Raw genomic sequence first — 24,922 nt, 5'->3', positions numbered from 1 at the left:
AACTTGTGTGGAGCTAAAGCCATAGCCTCCAGGTGCAGACATTTTAAGCAGACTTTTATGCAGACCTGTCAAAGGGTCAGTTCATCAAAATTACAATGAAACATCTTCCCACAGTACCTGCAGGGGTATCTATTTATGCTCCCAATACAGATGAGGTGAAAACTAGTTTTTGTGCTGCTCAAAGCATTAAAAAGTTTGAAAAACTCAACCCCAGATACCGTGTCTTAGTTATTCAGAATAGTCCACAGACCTCTATATGACTAGTTTTCATCGGAACCTCTTTCTACCCAAGAAATAGTCACCAGCAACCACTAATTACTGTCAGTGTCTGTCAGCTCTAGATATTCTGTAGGATCAAATCACATTGAACTTGACGTGAATTAACAAGTAGGACCCAGATTTGTGGACTAAATGATGAGGCTGACAATATTCTATATTTTCATAATTGGCAACAAAACCAACATGTTATTTTTTCTTTTAATACTGTCCCTGTCTGTGGCACTCAGTCACAAGCCCATTGGTTACTACTGAAGACATGCAGAAAAAAAAAAAAAGTTGCAATCATTTGTGAGTGACATTATCATTCATTAGAGCCATGCTTCAGGACACCTGGTCTTTTATCTCTGTTTTTGGCCCCTACCAACTCCTGAGGGAAATGTGTGCTTCTTTAGCTACTAAGTGAGTAAGAGTTTTAACAGCTGCCTGCATGTGAAAACGGTGAAATGGAAAGAGCATTAAAGGAGAATTCCGGTCGATTTCAACACGTAGCTCTGTTGTTTATAAATTTGGGGTGCGGTCAGTAGCAAGAAAAACGAAAACAATCGGTGCTGCCTACACCATGTTATCCCCCTGCTAGCGTTAGCACCCAACAGGCTTAAACAGGGAAAGTTTTAAACATATTTTTAGCCTCTGAACATGCTCGAAATGTCATTACAAGTGCCTTCCCATGTGCAGTGATTCCTTCCGAGGGAACACAGCAAATTTGACTGGAATATTGGATTGTATGAGTTCAACAATCGACTAGTGTGGACTTGACCGGAAAACAGGAAATAAACAGAGGTATGTGCACTGACTGGATTAACACAATTTTTATGCCTTTCTGTCACATTTACTGCAGTCAGATTCGTTGTGTTCCCTCAGAAGGAATCACTGCACGTGGGTAGGCACTTGTAATGACATTTCGAGCATGTTTAGAGGCTTAAAACACGTTTTAAAACTTGCCCTGTTTAAGCCTGTTGGGTGCTAACGCTAGCAGGGGGATAACATGGTGTAGGCAGCACTGATTGTTTTCGTTTTTTTTGCTACTGCCAGCACTCCAAATTTCCAAACAGAGCTACGTGTTGAAATTGACCGGAATTCTCCTTTTAAAGTTGTGGACCATAAAACCAAAACAATGAGCTGAAAGCCGCCGAAGCGCTCCGTAGAGTTGGGTGATAATTCTCTTTGCGTTTGTCACTTTGAGCGACCTCTTTTACGTACACATGGTCATTTGATCCATTATTTATATAAAATTACTGATAAGAGCTGCTTTAATTATTAATCCTAAGCACTGAAGAGACATGCCATATTTTTGAAAACAAAAAGCATTTAAACATCGTTGATTAAAAAACTGGTCAGTATTCAGAAGCCCGAAACATTTGGAATTTAACTTGTGACTTGTATTATATGAATCTTGACTTGGACTTGAAAACAGCTTGTCGTACCTTAGCTATACATTGTATACACACCTTGAGCCCCTCCTTAATGACTTACTGTTTGTACTGCTGCCATCTTCTCGTCAGCATTTACAGATCTTTGCACAGTGGGAACATAGCGCCTTGGTTTACTGTTCAGTGGCGCTTTACGGCTAGCTTTTGTTTACTGTAAGACCCTGGGCTAATGTTCAGGAATGCACGCCACACAGTTGAGGCCATCTCTCAAATTTTCATCCTCAATTTTACATGATACTTACGTAAACACATCACAGGCAAATTATCACCATCTGGCACCGGCGCATAATTGTACATGGCAGAATACCAGGAGACACGCTCATTTAATAGAAACAAGTTTAATTCTGTAAAAAGTTATAAAATGAATATTGTACAAAAATAAAGTTTGCAGAGAGCTTTGGTTCTGTAACACAAAACAAGTGAGACGGCATGACAGGTTCTTCACAGAGGTGTTGAAACAATGAGTGAAAAAGAAATCCAATCCCTTCTTTTATTATTAACACTGAGGATTCCTTCGCATCGTTACCTTTTTGCTTATTTACCTTTAAATCCAAACCAGAGGACTAAAATTGCCAAAGGAACAGTTGAGCAAACAGTCATGAAGATGAGAGGGCTAGTGGTCACAGTTTACACACTTAAATGTATGGTATCGGAGATTAGCAAGGCACTCTAAGGCTTCTGGGAAGTCTCCTAACTGCACATTCTCATCTGGAAAGGTTTATAGACAAATCAGTTGTTAAAGGGGAAGATGATCCAATTGATGAGGTATGCTGTGATAAAAGCTCAAGTTTTTTTCCCTCTCTGTGTAGTGTTTGGCCTAAATTCAGCTTGATGCAGTGGATTTGTTCTGTGTGCAGGGGGATTATACAGTAAAGCTGGCTCGCTTGCTGCTGGGTGGGCACAGATACCTTGGTCCCTAATCCATCCTAACATCAAGACCTACCCGAGGGCTCTCTTTGTTCCACTTAAAACGATCCCCTCGCAGGGTCTTGATGGGCAAAGCAACATGTTTTCCTGGATTCATATGTGTGTATAGTTTGGGAATAAACTTGACTGAACAAGTTATTACATGTAGAAAGCATGTTGAGGCTACCCCTCGTCTTCTGTCTGTAATTCCAAAACATATTCTTTTGTCCAAGCGTCTAGTCTTGAGATATTTACATCAGTTGTGCGATGACAGCCGCTACAGTTGCTAGATCTTCCTTAAACTGCCTTCACCAACATGCTTTTGCCTACAGGGATATTTGGTTAAGACTCATGTTAGAGGATCACTTTCAAATCCCCTTTCAGGGAGTAAAACCTGTCTGTCAAAGTCGAGACAGAAACACAAGCAGTCTTGTGAACTTTAAAGCCTATTGGGACAGGAACCGCTGTAAAGCCTTTGCTCAGACTTGGTGCAAGGCCAGACTGAGGTTTTGGGTAATGTATGCTGATAGGCAGGCATTCTAGCAGCTTCTGTACTCTGGGCATCAAAAGGTGGATCCTAAAAGGCACCTGCAGATCCTCGGAGAGACCACTACTCTCATGTTGATTTTAGATTTCAATTAAAAGATGTGATGGCTCCTGTTTGGAGTGACATTAAATCTGTCCTGGGTTGTTAACCTGACAATTGTCTTATAAACAAACAAAGTAATTTGCTGAGTGAGCAGCATCTGAAGTCCCCCCTGTGTTAGTATGGTCACATCAGAGAAAAATGAGGTGAAATGTCCCCCAAATAATACCCTGTCGTCTCTAAAAATTCTCCAAAACAACAGATCAATTCAATCAAAAAATCTTCTATTGGTCCCCTTCTCTGTGTCTCTTTCTACCCTTATCTTAACTGGATAGCTAATGATGATCCTTTGGAGTCATGAATTGAGAAACTCTGGAATCTACAGTAAGTGAAGCGAATAAGCATCATTAGGCTGTGTGGGAGAGTGTTTAGCAGTTCTGGATCACCTTTTTTAGATTTAGCTTGAGAAAATGCTCCACATTGGCATCATCCAGCACAAACAAAGCTTTTAAATAAATAGGAAAAACGACAATTTCTTTCATAAAATGGATTGAAATAAATAACAATAAGTTAATTTGCATCTTAATAAATATACCTCTTACACACACGTATATATATATATATATATATATGATTGGATTTTATGTAGATGCGTTGCACCAAAAGTCTTTGCTGAACTGTGGTGTGAGATTTGTCATCCATTGGCTCTGAATGTAAATGTCAACATCCAGACTATGCAGTGGAAGTGATTTAGACTGCAGCTGAATATACTCCTCAAATCTTCGTGTTCATCATTCATTCACGCTCTATGGAGTCAGCTATGGAAAAACTGATGATCCTGGGAAAATGAATTCCTCCATGAAAAAACAAGCCAACTTAGTCAGCAGTTTTTTTTTCGCTGTCACCTTACAGACCGCACAGTTAGCAAATATGGAAGTGTAACAGTGTCTTTTCTCCTGTGAATTGGTACAGGCCTCATACATTTCTGCATGTGTTTGATGGAACTGTGAAATGCTGGTCAGGGGTTCTAAAGGACTGCGCATGGACTGTAAAAGTTGAATGTACAGTTTGCTTCTTTAACGGCTATTCCATCGTCTTTGACCACTACTGACAAAAATGAGAGACAATACACTCCCGCTCCGATCTCCTATGTCCATTTCCAACAAAGATCCCACCAGCTTGTAAAGGTGATCCTTAGTTTACTGATGATGGTCTTGTCTGTCACTTCCTCAGACACAGCCACACTTCCTGGCAGAATGCTTCTTCAGCGTGTGATACACTACATTGTCGTCCAAGAAAGATAAGTCATCATCGAAAGCAATTGGTCGACAGCAGGTACGAGAGGGCGTGTCCTTCTCCAACTTCTTGTTGTGTGTGAGGTTGTTGAGGATCTTGTCATAGTTGGTCTCCGCCTCCATGCAGGGGCCGCTGCAGTACCGGAAGATCAGCTCCTCTTTAGTCTGGTAGCCCAACCCCAAGTCCGTCACATTGAGGTGGACCTCCTTTAGCAAGCAGCCTCGGGTCTGCACCGATATCCTCTCCTTCCCTTTCTCGCCTCGCCCTCCTTTACCACCTCGACTACGACCACGCCTCCTGTCGCCATGTCCTCTCCTCTCGCCTCTCGTGCCTCCTGTGTTTGCTGCTCCTCTCTGCCTCTGCTCCCTCCGTCCCTTGGATCCCCCGCTGGGCTCTGACGATCTCCGGAGTCTGCCAATGGTAGCCTCAATAAAATCCATAACATCATCAAACTGCTCTGGATAGGGACCTGCGATGTCATCTGAAAGATACAGAAGGAACAGATTCACTTATAAAACTGGTATTAAAATAATTTCATCACTGGCATGGACATTCTGAAATGTCACCAACATGGTTATCAATGATCTGGTGCTTTCAAAGACTGTATACACAGATTCAACTTTAAATATACCTGTGGAAAAAAACAAAAACAAAACAAACATATTAAAAACATGAGTGTTGACGCAAAAGAACATATGAGGGGATCGAAGTAAGAAATAAATCACATCATGTTAGATGAGACTAGGGTTGCAAAGGGTCAGAACATTTCCAAGGGAAGTTAAGCTTGGGAATTTGGGGAATATTTGCACAATCACAAATTCAAAAAAGAACTTATGAACTTATTTGGAGGAAAATACACATACAAAAGGAAAACAAGGTCTTATGGCAAGTTTTGGTCAAAGGTATGCCAGTTTAATTGAATTGTAACCATGCACTGCATTTAGCAGCACACTCTTTCATCACATGTACAGATAATTGGCCAGTATCCCTTTAAATAGGAACTCAGCAAAGTTACAACCCTCTGCATGCACAGTGCATTCTCCCATCACATGCACAGCCAACACTATACTGTCTGAGCCAAAGGATGACATGCTTTTATGTAAGTTTTGATTATATTACTGGAGTGAATATATTGTGTAAGTCAACCAGCAGATAGTAGAGCAAAGTACACCGTTTAAAACTTGTTAACACCTTTTTGCTAGCTAGCTGTTAACCATGTGGGATGTAGCTCGATTGAGCTAATTGAGGAGTTTTAATTAATTTATTTCCATTCATTCTTCATTAACATGTCTGTAAATTAGTTGTTTAACTTTAAACCCTAAGTTTGCACACAGCCCACATTGCCGGCTCAAAGTACCTTCCCCTATTAGTTAACTTGCTGCCTAGCAACTAACTCCCCACATGGAAATATCACACTTTATGTATTTGGCAAATTAATGGATTATGTTTGGTCATGATAAAAGATTAGTTCTTATCTGCATACAATATTGTAAATAAGCCTGGGCAGATAACCCCTATATTTCCATAAATTCCTGTTTTTTCCCATGGAAGGTTTCCACCTTGAATCTTCCCGGAATTTTGCAACCCTAGATGAGACAAACAATAAATGAATGATAAATGTTTATATACAAAAACATGACATAGGGAATAAGGAATAACTTAAAGGAAGAGAAACAGGGAGACAGTTGGCTTTGTCCAACAGTAACACAACCCACCTACCTCTAAAGATAATTAACGTGTTATATCTTGTTTATCTAATCTTAACCCTAACATAATACAATAGTGTATTTCACAAAATGTTAAAATACTTCTTTAAATGCACGAACAAAGATACTTACATAACATGCAGAATTGAATAAATGCACTTGTATTAAATCAATTCAAAATACATGCTGACATAAATGCAGACAATGTCCATAAATACTGGGAAATGTGCAGCTCAGAAACAGTGCATGCTGATTTATGGATTAGTCTCAGGCAGAGGAATGCAGAAAGCAGTCCAGAGTTGTTCATATCGATGTGCAGGTGCCCTGCTTTAACTCTCTTCATGGGGATGAGTTGGAGGCTCAAGGTAAGAAAGTGTTGTCAATTTCATTTTGAGAATTGTTGTAGTCTGAAGAAGAAAATGTATAGACTATTTCTCATTCATAACATGGGCTGGCACGCTGCCTACATTAGGTTAGAAACTCACAGAACCTGAGCCATTAAAGGTTGTTCAGCTATACCGCTGCAGTTAACCCCGCTTGCCTTTACACACCAATTGCATGTATTGATACAGTGGAACAGACCAATTACACCACCAAGAGACACAGTAAGATATTGCTTTTCAGTCATTTAAATGTTTCATGGATGTCATTTTAGAATGCCAAGACTTCAAAGGCCAAATAAAAGGAAATCATATGCTTTGAGTCAGTTAGATGAAGCAGATTGTAGTCTGCCCGAAACTCAAAACGTGCACCAGGACAGCTCCACCGTCTGCTGCGTGGAGAAATGAGGACTGACTGAAAGTCTTTGACCCTCCTGTGTTACATGTTGATTCTATTATAGAGTAAAGTCTCTCCTATTCCAACGGCTGCCGGTCTGGCAACAATAACCTACGTATGAGAATCATAATGACATATTGTTCTGAAATGAAACAATTGGTCCAACTCTAATTACATTAACTGCATGTGTCTGAGTGTATGCGTGTGTGTCAAGAAGTCACGGTGGCGGTGTGCGATGTCTGGCAGGTGGTGTTGTGGTTAACACAGCCTCTCTATTGCAGTGTCATCTATCTCTCTTGTCTTACCTTCTCCTCTGGCAGCGCAAAGGCCATCCGATCCGCCTGTGCGCCACAGCTGATTGGACCGCTGTTTGCATATCAGGTGAGCCTGGGACAATCTGTTTAGACACACCTGCCCTTTGATTTAGACACCTCTTATTGTATGTCAGCTGACAGGCAGGGTGGCTACAGTGTACACCTGCTGACAGACTGTGCCGGTGGAAGCAAACGGAGCGAAGCATGCTGCAAATTGTGCCATAATTTTTATTGGCTAACTACTACAATACCAGTCTCCTCGTGCAGCTGCTGCCTGCAGATTTTAGCCTTTAAACGTACGAGAAAATCTTTTTCTTTGACACCCGCAAACCAAAAGACCCATCCTATCTTGGAGCTACAGTGTTGTTTACAGTATTAGTGCAAAGTTAATGGTCTTGGGTTACAAAGCACATCAGTGATGTCACCACGGTCCAAACAAGAATATGAGGTGGCAGGACAAACATTTGTCCAAATGTTCCATTCCTTATCTAGTTCTTGGCTGCGTCTACATCTGTGTGAAGATAATACAGTGTCACATTGATCCAAACAAAATAAATTCCTGCCCACTGTCGCTGTTAAAATGAACATAAACACAGAACTCTCACTTGATGCTTCAAACGTCCTGGTGTTGTCCAGCCTCTTCCCTGGAAATTCTTGCGACCTGGTTCACACTGCCTTCTCTAAAAACCATTTTTCAGATTTCTGACTTTTGGCAGATGAGTAAAGGTCACGGGTCTCTAGAGGCAGAGGTGAACATAAACAAAGGAAGAAGGGGAAATGTGGAGAGGGACATCTGGGATCGGCGCTGCTCATACTCTTATTCATGCTGCTGCCTTGTTTTGACATCAGTGTGATGTAACCCACAGCAGCAATAAAACACAAATTAAGATCTTCCGTCTGATAACCTGCCTGTCTGAGAGCCTTATCAATGTAGGACTCTCCACTGTTGGCTCAGCCCTGGCTATCACTTTGACTGCTGTTTCTCAAGTGTAATTAGTGGTAATTACTTGGCCAGCAAACCAAATAAAGGCAATTCATGTCTGAATTGCCTTTATACAAAATGCCACCTACAGTATGACCTATATGTTCTACTATTCCTCTCAACAGTCAACACATAGCCCCCAATTGGGCCAAATGTGGGCCAATCAGCCGTCATTTAAGAATATCACAGTGACTGCACATCACAAAATATTTTGTTCAAAACATGCCATGTGCCTTACATTGATCCTCCATGGAGATCTCCTGCAGGTTGTGGTCTTCACGCTGGAACGCTGGCTCTTCGTCCTCCACAGACAGGGACGCAGAATCACTGTAGCTGCTGGGGAAATAACTCCTCTTGGCTGGCTGAGTGTTTTGGTAGAGAGGCCGTGTAGCAACAGAGCTCAGGAGCAACAAACACGTGGCCAAAACATCCCATAACTTCATCTTAGACTCAGTTCCTATGAAGAAAGCTGCAATAATAAGAGAGGCTATTTTATTTGAAATAGTTAGAAACAACAAAACTGATTCGAAATAAACTAAATAAATATAATCTAAATACAACCACAGTCCAATCAGAATGTAGGCCAACTCTTGTTTATAATGAAGTCATCAAAGAGTTTGAAACGGTGTGGCCAGACTTACCCTGACTCATTCTGTATTAATAACTGTGTGTCATCATCACATCAAGAGGCTTTGATCTTCATTTTGTCTCTGTCTCATAATGGGGTTAGTTGTAAATATGAATATTAGAGTAAACATACCATAAAATTCTAAATAAATTAATCACAGTGAAAATTAGTCTTATGCACATAATGTCCAGTTATACATTGACACAAATATAGAAAAGAATAATGCGTAATGTGCGTAAAAGTATGTTGTTTTAAAATTACAAACATTTGTGATTACCAACAGCCTTCTATTTATTTTCTACTGACCTATCAGAAATAAAGATAATATAAGATGATATATTCATGTTGTTGGGATTGAGCTAGTTGTAATGAGGCACGGAGGGTGCGCCTCACACAAAACCTGCGTTGGTTAAAGCACGCACCAAAGCGTGTTGGCAACGATAGCCTAAATAATAGTGAGTTGGCCAGATGGCGATCCCTGAAGCTTACGTGACTCTGTCTAATGGCATGTTGAGTCTGCAGTAAACCTAAACAGCTATGCATGGATAAATACTGGGCTTAAACGTGCTATGCAAAATTCCTAACAAATGCACAAGTTGCATTTTTCATTTTGATTTGCTATTTCAACGAAAATTACTCAAGTGAGGTTCGTATGCTCTTTGTGCACAAATAATCTGAGGATATGAGAATATTTTATTTTACACTCTCAAATGATACAAGGAATAGGCCTATGTTGCTTTGCTTACCTTAAATATGGCCCATGCAGACCTGAAACTCGCTTGGCTGTTATTGTTAAAATCCAAAACAGAAAACGCGACTCATTTAGTGTCCCAAGCTGAATCAGCTGCATGAATCGTTCAACAGCCACAATCCGAAAAATGTCCTTAAAACGAGTTCAAATTCGGTTCATGTCCTGATAGAAATAACAGCTAAAAAAAACTGCACCAGGTGTGTTTTTCATACTCCGATCCGGCGCAGTAACCAAACCACGCGTCTTTCCACACTTTGGAGTCCAAAGGTAGGTGTTCAAGAGAGCAGACCAAGTGCCACTGCGCCTTACGGGGTACAGTTGCAGTCGCTGATTAATTGGATGCTACGTTTCCACGTTGGAAATCCGAGAGAGTTCCACCATCTCCGACTGAAAGGAGTCCAATGAAGACATCAGCGTCTCCAGCGCATACGCGGGGCGCAAAAAGGTGCACACTATCTGTTTCCCAGAGCGCAAGGAGCTCTTGTCTGCCTCTTGATAAAACTGTTAGAGCGCCGTTATATCCAGAGCTGCGTTAAATGTTCATAATCGCCAACATCTGACAATATCTTGACATGGTAAACGACACAGATGGGGGTATTTATTCTCCATTTTTCTCCGGCTCAGCTAGTGTCTATGCAGCTCGAAGAGTTTCCACACGCGTTGTCCTCATACTGGACCGAAGCTGGACAGATGTCTGTGCATAACACCGCACCAGGCGCAGAGGGCAGTTTGGAGAGATTTATAGTTAAGTGCGCTCTGACGTTTGGGGCAGTTGGTGTCCGCCCCTCTTTTATATATCCCCGCAAGAGCAAACAGAGGTCCACATACTTCTCCAAACCACCCCTGGAGCCCCGTTTGGAGGAGCGCAGTTTTCAGATGTCTTGGGGATTATGTCACACATCCTCATGTCCTCGGATTAGATTTCAGTATGCGGAATGCGATTTGGAGATGTTCTGTTGCGATGCATGTTTCTAACCTGATCTCCGCGCTCTCTTTGCGCACCGGTGTCAAGTTCCGTCTGATGGCTACACGCATCTCAAATTTAAGAGTCCCACTTCACTTGCTATTTACTAGAACCTATTTGTAAATACGTGAGAGGAGCATTTAGGGCACAGTGGACACTTTGATAGGTTATGTTAGCCTATAATGCAGGCCATTTATTCCATTCCAGATTTGTTACATACTCATATACACACCTTGGAGCATGGTCATTCAATAAGCGGTTTCTTGTCTAGGTGAGCCTGGGGCAACCACAAAAGAAGGACTGAACCAGCCATAAGATGTGGCACCTGAGAAAGCCTTTCCATCACCCTTCATGATTTACAAGTTTCACACCCACCTTTCATCTTCTGCAGAACTAAATTCCACAGTCCTTTAAGAATTAAATTCATTTTGTGTTCATGTGCCAAAAGAGACCGGCTCTTTCCAACAACTAGACACTTGCTTTTCCAAGAAGCTTTCTGGTTTTAATTTAACATGTGAAATGCCGCTAAAGATGGCTGTTCAATAAAAGGAGAGAAATCCCATGCAGCACTGACACTGACGCTGACTTATCTGTTATTCAGTGGTATTAAGGCTCGTATTTGTTTGCTCATTGACTGAAGCTTCTTGTCAATACATGTTTTCTTTCAAGCGATTTATGTGTGCCCTACCCATTCTTAAAGTATCTGCATGTTACTGAGCCAAGTCCTCATTGTATGGATTCCTTTCCGCAATGTTCTAACATGGTTTTATTGTATTAACTGACAGCTACTAATGCTTTGTTTGTTGTAATAGAATCCTCTGAATTCAGGTAATTGTTTTTTGTAAATTTATGGTCACTTGGCCTTGACTTTTACCTCATTTCACAGAGGGTAATTGTTTTTTATACAATGGCAAAACGTATCTTTGGTGTTTAGAATAAGTTAATCTTCAGAGTATGGATTCACTGGTGAATTTCTCCTGTTATTTCTGCCCTGCTGTTACTGGACCAGATCCACTTCAACTTTTTAAACTTTCAAACTATTAATTGGATTATTTAACTAATATCTTAAGGAAAGGGTATTTAATATCATTGCCTTCTTCATTCAAAACAAGTTCCAGACATAACTTTAAATTGAATGACCTGGATGTTCTGTATACGAGCTGTTCTGTCATAACTGAAATTGAGCCCAGTTTCTGTGATTTAGGTGTTGCAGCGGTCCATCACATCAGCAGTCATAATTCTCTCTGCCCTCGTGCCCTCACTGAAGCATCACACGAGTTCAGGGTAAGTGAACAACTCAGCTACACTATAACCACTCAACATATTTCTACAAACCAACGAAAAAACTATTTGTTGGTTCAACAGGAATATTAAATTGTTCTGAAAACAGCTCTCTGCAATGTTTCCGTGCCAGTGCATGTTGGAATAGCCTCCAGGCTCCCATTTACCCTGAACAGGAATAAGCAGGAAAAAAGAATGAATGAAAGGAAATCATACTTATATAAACAAGTTTAAAAGCATGAATGTAATATGAACTGGCATACAGTACATAATAAAACAGTGAGTCATTTGAAAGCAGAGCAGAATGTTGTCAAGAGTCTGTGTGGTTCTTCAAGGTTACTTAAAGTGCATCAGGATGCATTTTGTGAAGTAGGAGCTGAGAAATCTAAATCTGCTGCTACTTAGATTTACCATTACATATCTAGTTAGAACACTGATTTTCTAATAACAGAATTATATTCATTTATTATTAAGTGTATTAAATGCTTTGTTCCTCAAATGCTACTATACATATCAAATATATCTGAATATGGAAATATGTGCTACATAAACAGATAATAATGATAATACAACATCTATGTTTACATAAATATATAAAAACTGCAATAAATGGTGATATATTTGTTATTCATTCTATGTTAATAGTTTTGTATTAATATCCATGGATGGAAAATCACTTTAATTGCATTTGTAGAGGAATATCACACAGTTCATAATATTAGAGCTGAAACTAATTAACTAAAATTAGTCAATTATTTAACAGAAATGACTGATCAGCAACCGTTTTAATACTTTGATATATATATATATATAAAGATAATAACAAACAATGTGAAGACATCACCTTGGGCTTTAGGAAACCATGGTGGACATTTACAGACCAAACGATTAATTGGAAAAATTAATCAGCAGAATGATCCATAATGGAAATTATTTTTAGTCTCAGCCGTAATCATAATGCAAATTACAATTTAAAATATGGTAAGAAGCAAAATAATAGCATTGGAAACAGTTCCCAACAGTCAGTGATGGATCAGCTGAATTGATCCATCAATCCTGTGGCCTTGGTTATTGTTATGACTTTGGTTGGTTAGCTATAATACATTTGATTAATGTCTGGAACAGATTTCACATAACATATATTATTACACTGCATATGACATCTCAGGCTAGGACACAGCCTGTTCAGAGATGCGGCACACAGAGGCCGAATTGTTTATTGATATCATGCAGCAGTGTCACCAAAGGATTCCTCTGTGACCCTCCTCTGTCTCATACAGGCAGAGTTGAGACGATAATGGTCACTGAAAATAGAACCATCTCACAGAGTTCCTTTATGTGAGAGCGCTGCACAGTCCGGATGGTGTCATAAGTCCCCTGAGCTGAATACTTGAGTGACTATAATAAATATTAATTTGTTGGGAGGAGAAACATGAGTAAGCTGAACGAATCACCACCACATGGGGTGTGAGGAAGAGACGCGTCACTTACACAGAAGAGCCCTCTTTCATTATTTGTGCCACTGATGGGACAAGCATCTCAATGTTTGATGTCAAGACGTCAAGCCCTCACAGAGCAATGGCAGGCCCTCAGATGGAAATAACAATCACTCCCCACAGAGTTTATATGAACATATAACAATATTCAGACAAACAATCCAGATCGCTGCAGCTGTTTCAGCTTAATATACAAATAGAATTTTAAAACTAAAAAATCTAATATGAAACAAATAGTTAATACATTTTCTTTGTCTTTGGGTATCTTGTCTTCTTGTGTGTATATCCCTTAATAATGACTTGTTTTGTTTAAATCAACAACTGGCAACCTGTTCATGATTATATTAATCTGTTTTCTGCCTCTTGATTCTATTAGTCACTGTTGCATGTAATATGCAATAAAAGTGGGACATCTGTAGGTTTGTTTGACATGTTTCATTCCAACTTTGCAACGTCTTCTTTGATGAGAAAAATATTTCAACACACTATGACGAGTCCCTCAGGAAGAAAATCCAATAAATATAACTAAACCGAAGACAAAAAAACAATTCATTTAAAGCATAATTGTGGTTTGGATGATTAACATTTGAGTTTCTATGAGATCTCAAGAGATCCTCAGGGTACCACCTAATCAGGATTTGGGTTGTCAGTTATACTTAAAAATCTCACTTCAGTCCAGTCTGTCAATGGCACCCAGTGAACAATCTTTCCCTCACTCTGTGTGTTGTTCCTAAAGGTCTTACAAGAAAAAGAATAATGATAATAATATATATTTTTTAAACTTTATTTTGTCGTTAATATGTGCAGTGTTGTTTTTATATTGGTTGTGTTGATCTGTCAAGCTTGTGTTGTTTGAAAAAAATACTAAAATACTATTTAAAATAAAATAATAGATCATTATTCAGGGGTGAAGAAAACTGAATATCTTACAAAATACTGAAATCCATCACAACATCACCATGAAATATGGTCTTAATTTGTTTCAGGCCTCGCAGATTGCATTATATTATAGATTTCCTTTTCATTGTGTCCACCCTATGCACAGCAACTCAAACTCCACATTGCAGTGCTTTTGGCTTTAATGCCGATCATGACAGTGGCCTCTCATTCTGTATTCTGCATGTAGTTGTGTGCAGGAGTGCCGGTTGTCTGCCAGAGTGAGCTCAGCTGTCAGTGGGCACAGAGCCCCGGATCACTGTTGGCACAGAGAGGGAGAGACAGAGAGCAGGTAGTCAGGGCAGATACTGAAGGATTCACATAGCTTTCAGCTGATCCATTAGGACATGCTACAATTCAGATGTGGCACGCTGCCAAATGCCCAGCCATTGTGGCATTCAGAGCAGTATTTCCATCTGTTTCAGTCATTGCTCAAACATTTTATCAGTATTTGTTGGCATCATTCACGCATAGATTGTATGCGTGCAAAAGTATGCGCTAGCAGGAGTATGTGTGTGTGTGTGTGTGTGTGTATGTGTGTGTGATTGTGCGTGTGAGCGAGTGTGTGTAAATGAGATCACTTGGTACTATCAAAGTGCAGGCAGGACTATGACACTGTTATAAATAGAAGGGAGGAAGTAAGGAAGGTTAAATCTCTCAGACACAGATACTAAATGTGTAGATAGAGGGGAGCCATTTAAAAACCTGCATGTCCTTCGAGACCCATTTCACTATATATATATATATATATATATATATATATATATATATATATATATATATATATATATATATATTCATTATGTACATTTTGTGGTGTTCTCCTGCTATACGGTGTGAATGGTGGACAGAGGTAGTCACAGTAATTCAGTTCTTTAGTCTATAGACTAAGACTATACTGTATGGTCTGATTTAAAAAGTTGAAACAACTCTTCCTTGTTTTCCTCTTAGGGTCAATGCTACATGAAGGCTTAGCCTGTCATCGCCTGCTATAGCTGCACACTGTGTGAACAGCTTATTATTGGTCAAGGGTGAATTATCACCCCATGAGCAAATGGGAATCCAGTAAGCTCTCTCCCACGGACCAGTGACTTCATTGGGCCATGATGGAAACGATGAATTCAAGGTCCTTTAAGTGGTTTAGTGTGCTACGAAAGTTACAAATGTGTAAGCATTTACGACACTGCTCCCTGCTATGTATATATATATATATATATATATATATATATATATATATAATCTTTTTTACACCATTTACTAATATTGATGAAGGACTTATGGAATATTGTCCCTGTGTGCAAAAGGCTGGATATATGGGATACATAGATTAGGACTATGAGATGCACTTGGGACATCTTGGCAACTGCCCAAAAACCCTGAAAACTTCCAGGCGAGTCTGCGTTCAGCTGTCTGCATGACAAAAGATGGATTGAAATAAGAAATTTCAGAGGATGTGTGTGTGTGTGTGTGTGTGTGTGTGTGTGTGTGTGTGTGTGTGTGTGTGTGTGTGTGTGCGCGTGTGTGTGCGTGTGTGTGCGTGTGTGTGCGTGTGTGTGTGTGTGTGTGTTATATTATATGTTGGGACATATGTCCAAACATGCACACAGCACTACACCTATAGACACAGCAAGGGTGGTCTGTGGTTAGGCTGATAGAGTTGCACAATTCTTTTAATTCAGCCCTCCATCATCCGTCACTGCCTGCCCTCAGCAGTCTGTAATCCTGACCAATGATATCTACCTGGCATGACTTTGACCCCTGACTTTCGGCAGCTGTCAGTGGTGCCCCTCATCGAAGACTGGACATGTGGGATATTAGCGCTCCTCCTCAACGTGGCACAGTGTCAGACTCTATGCTGGCTTTAAGGTTTTTAGCATTCAAAGAGTGTCCATTGGGGCCTCCTCCTACTGTGTTACTAAACAAACAGGGCTGGCTTAGAGCTGATCACAACCACTGGGCAAAGATGAAAAGCTCCCTTGGGGAAGGGACACGATTACATTTCTTGTTGTCCGTTTGCTTTACGTCTCTGTATCGGTTTACAGATTTGAACTGAAGCTATTTTGATTATAACCTCTAGCCTTCAAACCTGCTCGCTGCACAGCTCTGCTAAAAGTGTGGTGCATGAAGCTGGGTCTTGACTTTCACAAAGCTTCCCTGTCCCAAACGTAACAAGGTCACACTAATTGGAGAAGGAAGTGTTGAGGATGTCTTTGGGAAGGAGCGGCAGGGTTAGAGAGTGATAGCAGAGAGGGTCAGATCCTGTTTCTGCTCTGGTTCCCTGTTCTAATCCAGCCTGGTATGTGTTGAGATCAGAGCAGGTCCCTTTCACAGCAGCCATCCGGTGGCTGTGCAGTGGGACTTGCTAAGTCCCCATTTCCTCTACTGCTGCAAATTTGTTGTAGAAAGCACTAGATGACAGTCTGGCGCAGCCTCACCCCGGGAACCAAGTTCATTGAAAGGAACTTAAAAGGAAGTGACCCGACAACAGAAACAGTTCCACAGTCCATTTCAGGTCCTAACCCCTAAGAAACATGGCACTAGACAGCTGTGTGTTCCCCTTGATGTATTTATGTCAGCCGCTTACATAAATACACTTTGACACACATACACATTCACACTCATACACGTGGGCCTGTGTGTAAATGTGCTCGCTCACACAGGCACAGGGACGCACACTAACACACACAAATGCATACAGTGACACACACACCAAGGCATAGACACACGCATATCATGCTCCCTGTCAGTAATACCCAAAGGATATTATGTCTCTCTCAGCAGACTGGACAGTTGATCAGAGCAGCACTTTGATGTAAATCACGAAGTACAGTCACCTTGAAAATTGCTTGCACTGTAAATATGAGGAATGCTCTCAGATTAATCAGCTGATACACCGATTCATTTACAGGAGAGAAAAGCATTTTCCTTTGTTTATTTTTCTTATTTTTTGATGATGTCCATGCAAATCTGTAGCAGATTGGTATAAGGAGCATTTATTATAAGATTATACTGTATCACTGTAACAAGTCTTAATGTTGGCTCATTAATGCAAAGGTGCTATTTGTTTTGTCTCTTACCGAGAGGCAGATGAGAAGATCAATTAATCCCTGTGTTCATTGGTCTCGGATGTCTTTAGCTTAGCATGAAGACTGTTAAAAGGGGAACTATTGGTCTAGTGTGACCACTGATCAAACATTAAAATACATATTTTAACCACTTGAAAGCTGTGGATTTTAACCCCAAGTGTTTTTCACAAAATGCCAGAGAAGTCAGAGGTAGGAATTTCTGGCACAACTTCACCTACCGTGGCATGGGGCATGGGGAAGGGAAATAGTCTGAAAAGGTCAAAACTCCAGCAACACCAGTAGCACTGTATGAAAAACAACTTTAATGTGAGACCAATACATTAAAATGTAGAAATATTTTTACATTACATTATTTATTCTGCCAATGACTGGATACTTTTTTCCACACATCCAGGTTAGAAATTATGTAATTACAGAATACACACACACCTAAGCATAATTTAGAATTCTGCATAAGTAAGTTTGTGATTTTAATCAGAATCAGAATCAGATTTATTGGCCAAGTATACTTACATACACAAGGAATTTGACTTTGGTAGGTGTTAACTCTCTATACATTCAACAAATAGACATGTAGTAGTAACATACTGTACAATAGAGACAACAATATACATATAGGCACATATCAACATAATATACAAAAATACAAATATACAAATAAGACATAATATCAAGACAAGTACATATGGAGTGGGATGTAAAGTGCAAAAAGTAATAGTGAAAAGTAGTTTGTGCAAGATGCATATTGGAATAATAAGCATGTAATGTGTAGGGAAGTGGGTGAGTGGCCAAAGTGGGGATGATCCCACTTATCAGGTGTTCAGTAGAGTGATGGCAGTGGGAAAGAAGCTGTTCTTATGTCTGGTTGTTTTTGTGTGCAGGGATCTGTAGCGCCTGCCAGAGGGGAGGAGGTTAAAGAGAGTGTGTGTGGGGTCTTATGTGTGTGGGGGGGGTAATACTCCTAACCCATTGCAATCTGAGTTATAGCTGGCCAAGTACTGCTTTAAATAGATTGCCTTTTTCACTCCAGGCTGAAGTCATGATCCCACATTGTACAATAATACAACAAACAAACAAACAAACAAACACACACAATACTGCAAGCTGACTACACACAAATGTACACCTCTGTGTAGAACATGGCTTTCACAGTGCTAGGGTTAGATTTTAACTGGGGCCACCCATGTTAAAATGTATAAACTCCTGGTCCTGCCAGGCAGTCGAAATCCATTAAGGGCAGATGTGGATGGAAGGAAGGTGAACTTTTCCAGCCCTGAGAAATATGTCTCATAATTATGCTAAACAGGATGCGGTGTTTCCCTGTGTTTTGTATTGCACTGCTATTAAAGCAGCCATATTATGCTCATTTTCAGGTTCATAATTGTATTTTAAGGTTGTACCAGAATAGGTTTACGTGGTTTAATTTTCAAAAAACACCATATTTTTGTTGTACTGCACCGCTCTCTCTCACTGCTGCAGATCCTCTTTTCAGCTGGTCTCTGTTTTAGCTACAGAGTGAGACCTCTTTTCTTCTTCTTCTTCTGTACTATCTTTGATTGCACTGCACATGCCCAGTAGCTCAGATGTAGATCATGTCAGCTAGCTAGCTCCATAGAAAGTAAAAGAAAGGCTGTTTCTACAACTTCGGTCAGTTACAAGGCAGGATTAGCTGGGAGACTTCTAAATGAGGGCGCACATGGAAGTAGTTCTTTTGTAGATTATGGTGAACTTGTGTGTGTTGTAGCAGTGCTTTGCTACTGAGAACGAGGTAGCATGCTAGCGTTAGCATGCTAGCGTTAGCATTAGCGTTAGCATGCTAACGCTACGAGCTAATGGTTGCGGTTAGCCTGCTCGTTTCGGCTTGTGACGTCACAAGCCGTGCCGATTTTGAACAGCTCACCCAGAGACTGAAGACAGGACACATTCAGAAACCGTATCTCACTCTAAACACCATGGATGGATTTTTTTCAAAGTTTGTATGTGTGTGGAAGCACCAGAGACAAAACATAACACCCCAAATCCCAGAAAAAGTGATTTTTTCATAATATGGGCACTTTAAATTACATGACCACCTTAACACTCAACAGACTTGAGTATTAGGAATATTAGTACATATTGTTATCCAGTAATGCCACTGGACAAACACTGCTCACTTGTTCTTGTAATGAAAAGAAAGGTGAAATGTGGCAGCAACCTTGGACTTTGATTCATGAATAGCACATAACAAGAAGCTTACAATTGCAAACAGAATGGAGCTTACAAAGAGACAATTGGAAGTAATGCCACGATAATCTAATCAGAGTAGAGGTTATGGGAAAGTTGACTTGCAGTGTTTATTTACTTCCAAGGTCAAATAAATTAGCAATAGCTACTAATTGTATAGGTGGATCCTTGGATCCTAGATTAAATCAGCTGTAATGTGATATCAGATATGAACTAATTAAAAGTTTTTATAACCTTGGTGGATGTTGTATCTTATTAAAAAGAGAGTAAACATGATATTTGACTCCAATCTTAATCCATTTAATACCTAGATAAAGAAATATTTAGCTCCTTCAGAACTTGAAATGAAACAGGATACATTTTAGACACAGTGGTGGAGCTGTGTATGTCTGATTGTACAGGCAGTATTGATGACACTGTAGAGTGTGAAAGCTGTTAAAAAAAACAGACAATTAGGAAAAAGAATGCTGTGATAAGTCTGCATGTTATCATCATTATCAGAATATTGAGGACAGGTTTGTTTGGTAATCAATAATGTGTTTGGCTCCAAGGACAAGAATGACTAGGCAGTGACTCATTCAGGGCAGAGAGAAAATTTTAAACTATTTTCATTCCTTGTTTTGAGTCTACCTGATAGCCGAAGTATCTCGAGACATACACTTGGGTTCACAGGGCAAGGTTCAGGTGTCAGACATTAAATTGCTCTAGGAATACTTTTGTCTAGCCTTTAAGAGGAAAAATAAAGTTTGTGGAAATGTCAAGTTCATAAACTACATTTAAATTTAAAAGAAGTGTGAATAGTACATTAAAATTATACTTTCACTTTTTCCCAATCCTGGGGTCTAATTCATGAAATCTAAAGGCCCTGACACACCAACCAGACGGGCCGACCGTCGGCAGAAAAGCCAGTCAGACTGATCAGTCGGGTCCCCGAGATCCAAAAAATGCCTCAGAACACACTGAGGCGACGCCGACTTGAGCGTACGCTCTGCGCATGCGCGAAACGTAATACGTCTCCATAGCAGCAGGCGGCGCTGCTCTGTATTGTTTCCATTAACAGTCTGATTATTTCCCAGAAAATGAAAACCGGCAGCTGATTGGACGAATGCGTCACGTGGTTCTTTTTCTCCGGAAATTCACAGCCAGACTGTCATGGCGGCTTGTTCAGAATACGATCTCATATTGTACTAAAATAGTTCACCGAAACGTGTTTCTGAAAACATTTTAAGCGAGAAATAGGCCGTGCAGTTTCTGAATCTGTCTTCATTTCAGATTGACAAAGGTCAGTTTAAAAGATTTTCGTCAGATTTTGAGCGGCTCATCCGCTCCCCATTTCCGGGCGAGTCCCGACTGCCCTGTCTCCTGACTGAACATGTCGGGTCGGCCCAAATGAAGGCCGGCGGCTCCTCGGACGGCCTTCATTGGAGGTAGGCGAGACACATGACAACATATGAACTTTATCATGGCTGTAACAAGATAATCTGGCCTCATATCACACATCACTCCCATTCCGAGACACTTTATCAGTTTAAGCCAGAGTCTGAAAACACTACAGCTGTCTCTTTGACCTAGGACAGGCGATCTCACTGCAGGTTAGGATGCTGAGGCGGTTCATGTTACTAACAATTGGCATGTGCGAGTTTGTGTGAAGAATCACCAGCAACACCGTTGACGCACCGAAACAGCTGAGAACACTACGGATGAACAGCAGCCTCGCAAATGGATGTGACAGATAGATAGATATATGGCTCTATAGATAGCTGGACAGGAGATAGATAGATAGATAGATAGATAGATACATAGATACATAGATAGATAGATACATACGTACATAGATACATAGATAGATAGATACATACATACATACATACATACATACATAGATAGATAGATAGATAGATAGATAGATAGATAGATAGATAGATAGATAGAGTTGTGTTCAAAATAATAGCAGTCCAACATCACTAACCTCATAAATCAGATTTTTTGGTAGAAGTGATATTTCTACATGCCAAATAATGTACTAGTAAGTGTTGTAGAGTCATAGAAAACCAACAGACCCAACAGTCATGACGTGCATGCTGCTCATTCTGTGTAATTGAAAGGGGCATGTTCAAAATAATAGCAGTGTTGTGTTCAATTAGTGAGGTGATTGATTCTGTGAAGAAACGTGTCAATTATGGCCCATATTTAAGGAAGGAAGGAAGCAAATGTTGTGCATGCTGGTTATAGTGCATTTCACACTGAAATACTCAGCAAAATGGGTCGTTCCAGACATTGCTCTGAGGAACAGCAGACTTTGATTAAAAAGTTGATTGGAGAGGGGAAAACATATAAAGAAGTGCAGAAAAGTATAGGCTGCTCAGCCAAAATGATTTAAAATGCCTTGAAATGGCATCCAAAGCCTGAACGACGTGTGGAAAAACGGTCAACTACCATTCGAATGGATCGAAGAATAGCCAAAATGGCAAAGGCTCAACCAATGATCAGCTCCAGGAAAATCAAAGAAGACTTAAAGTTACCTGTGAGTACTGTTACGATCAGAAGAAGGCTACGTGAAGCAAAGCTATCAGCTAGAAGCCCCCGCAAAGTCCCATTGCTGAAAAAAAGACATGTACTGAATAGGTTGAAATTTGCCAAAGGACACATTGACTGGCCAAAGGAGAAATGGGGCAACATTCTGTGGACTGATGAGAGCAAAATTGTTCTTTTTGGGTCTAGGGGCCGCAGACAGTTTGTCCGACGACCCGCATGCACTGAATTCATTTCTTCATTTCATTTGAACAGCCTAATATTCCTTTTTCTTCACTTTCTGTAAAGGTATAACACAAACTTGATCAATTTTGGTCATGTTTTGATTTGGAATTGAATGTACGTGTTCCCAATGCATTGATATTATGGAATTAAAAGCTATTCTAAGGATTTTGAGCATTATTCACTTTTTTTAAACACACTGCTATTATTCTGAACACAACTGTAGATAGATAGCCAAGCAGATCCATATTAACATACTTTAGATATAAAGGTAGATGCCACAATTAAGTAAGAGAAAAAAAGTAAGAGATTACAGTGAATGAAAAAAGGTTGCAAAAACATTCAATTCCTGTATGGCAAGTTCAGAGTTTTTCACCCATTTGGTTGTGAATTATAGGTCAGCCGAAGGGTCAATTATCCAACTCTTAGTGAGGATCAACACACTCATGCATTCCTTTAGGCCTGTTTTTCTGCTCTTTAAAAAATACTGTTTTCACCAGGGGGACAAGGGCGCAGAGGGCAAAGCTTTGGAAAGAGACGAAAGATCGTATTTCCAATACATTTCTTCTGAGAATAGAAGAACCTTCGTACCTGTCGCAAGTGTAAAACAGAGAGGTGTCAAAAGTGAAATGCGATCGGCATGTCTGACAAAGGGGAAACTGCTGTGAAGGATCAGTTCAGAGAGAAAGACCCGCGTCTCCACAGCAGATGGGAGCTTTATCGTTATGGCCCGAGGGGGAGAGAGCCAAAGAAGAGAGATGCGAGACCACAAAAAAGGCTGGAGACATGGCTGGACTGTGACACATCTCCCACTGTGGAGGGGGATTTTACTCACCTGGCCTTTGGTGTGTCATCATGTTACCAGTCCTGTCATGAGCCTCCACCCTGTACGCCTTTGCTGTATTGTTCTGTACTGCATGTGGACAAGGGAATAAAAGAGAATACATAATGAAAAAGAGAGTAGGCTAGGCAGTGGGAGTGAGCTGCATTTTGGCCCTTTGTTCGTGCTGTATCTTTCTTCTTAACAGTACTAAAGTGAGGTATAAAGCTGATCAAAGGGCTGTATATGATTGCTCTGGTGGGTGTTGAGGATAATTAGTTGGTAAGGCAGTGAGAGTGAATAGAGTGGGGGGTCTGATGTGTCACAGAGGAGGGAAAAAATGATGCTGCAGATGAAGAAGCTCATCCAACAGTGATATCATACTTCATCATGCAGATATTGAAAAGACGCACCTGAGGACCGCTCACTGAATACCGCACCTGGTTTTTATATCGTATAATGTCTTTCACCATCTGTCTCATTCAAAGTAGCTACACGCAAAATCTCCCACTTGTATGTTGTACATCAAGACATTTCATAGATTTAATGACAGCTTTGTTATGCTTTTGCACAATGCAAGAAAAAGAGAGAGAAAGGGAGCATGTTTGTCTGAGGATCTGAGGGCAAGAGAGTGCCATAACACACCCCACCCCAGATGTGCTTAAGCCCAAAATAAGCAAAAGCCAGTTTTACTGTGTTGAGTCCTATTTACGCTGATGTAAAGACAAGCCTTCACTTGCACCATGTAGAAATTGCGCATCCTCAGAATCAAACAGATCAAACAACGGAGATGAAACACAAGACAGCTGACCAGATACTACACAAAAATTTAACCAACTGGAAACCATACTACACAGAATTTACACAAACGTCTTCAGCTTTGAATGGGACTGTGTTTTGACTGAGGCATTTATAATATAAACAAACTCTGTAACAAGCAAGGATTTAGAAGTAACACTTAGAAACATGAGCCACTCAGAGGTCAGAAATGACTTACACAGTCCCCAAGACTTCCATGTGAAATACCTTTGTAATGGAGCTGTTTTTCTAAAAAGGACCGTGCACACACACATACAAATACGTGTGTGCGTGTGTACGTGTGTGTGCACGGTCCTTTTTAGAAAACGGTAAAGTGGACCATGGGGTTCTTAACAGGGAGACTGAGTGAGAGAGCCGTGTGCCAGCCTGCTGGAGGTGCCGCGAGATCAAAAACAGTCCACCCCCAGGTGGTAAAGCTGAGCTCTCAGGGGTGAGAGGTCACAGACGCCGGAGTGGTCACACACGTGTCAGAACACTATTTACAGCTGGAGAGGCCCACCTTAGACCACCTACAACTGCTCTTCCACTACAATACTGTACATCTGCAGGAGGTGCTGTGCTTCAGGGTCCACTAGGTGGTAGTAAAGCTCCATATAGAGCATCTCTTTATTATGACATCCTGACATGAATGGCTCTTATCATCCGACAATACATTGGTAATATGTCTGAACTCTGATCTTCTATATAATCATAAAGCTTGTGCTTGGTGTGGTTGGATACAGCTTTGGATGCGAAGTGGCCATGCATGTGTGTGCATAACTATGTTGTTAATTTGAAACAGGTCCGTAACCTTTGGGATCCCGTTCAAGGCCGCAAACGACTTCAGTGTGGCTAACCGTATTGGAATGTGTGCTAGTTATCTCCAGCAGTGAGGTACACTTACTAAAT

General features: G+C 40.5%; 2 protein-coding genes across 3 annotated transcripts in view; one reads left to right on the top strand and one right to left on the bottom strand.

The window, feature by feature from the left end:
• Positions 1-2,028: 2,028 nt before the first annotated feature.
• gdnfa (glial cell derived neurotrophic factor a) lies at positions 2,029-10,399 on the bottom strand. 2 transcript variants are annotated; one of them, XM_031277763.2, is made up of 3 exons: positions 9,651-10,399; positions 8,515-8,745; positions 2,029-4,978 (listed from the first exon to the last, which is right to left on the bottom strand). In XM_031277763.2, the coding sequence occupies exons 2-3, from the start codon at positions 8,717-8,719 to the stop codon at positions 4,431-4,433; spliced, it is 753 nt and encodes a 250-aa protein (XP_031133623.1). In that variant the 5' UTR covers positions 8,720-8,745; positions 9,651-10,399; the 3' UTR covers positions 2,029-4,430. The 2 variants fall into 2 exon arrangements, with proteins under 2 accessions (XP_031133623.1, XP_035863032.1); XM_036007139.1 differs by lacking the exon at positions 9,651-10,399 and having other exon boundaries at positions 8,515-8,843.
• Positions 7,209-24,922, top strand: part of opn4xa (opsin 4xa) — a 49,567-nt gene continuing 31,853 nt past the window's right edge. The window contains exons 1-2 of the mRNA XM_036006941.1: positions 7,209-7,361; positions 11,824-11,903. The gene's annotated coding sequence lies outside the window, so the exon portion shown is untranslated. The remainder of the gene's footprint in view (positions 7,362-11,823; positions 11,904-24,922) is intronic.

This window comes from Sander lucioperca, chromosome 1 (genome assembly GCF_008315115.2).
Source record: "Sander lucioperca isolate FBNREF2018 chromosome 1, SLUC_FBN_1.2, whole genome shotgun sequence".
Lineage (NCBI taxonomy): Eukaryota > Metazoa > Chordata > Actinopteri > Perciformes > Percidae > Sander > Sander lucioperca.
The sequence above is the reverse complement of the archived record's forward strand: the minus strand, read 5'-3'. Positions and strand labels throughout refer to the sequence as shown.

Bases quoted from the DNA above. Each gene is read 5' to 3' on its own strand.
- gdnfa (XM_031277763.2), bottom strand. From the start codon at position 8,719: ATGAAGTTATGGGATGTTTTGGCCACGTGTTTGTTGCTCCTGAGCTCT. The intron at 4,979-8,514 runs GTAAGGCACATG...TGTATCTTTCAG, and splicing joins GATCTCCATGGAGGATCAAT to ATGACATCGCAGGTCCCTAT.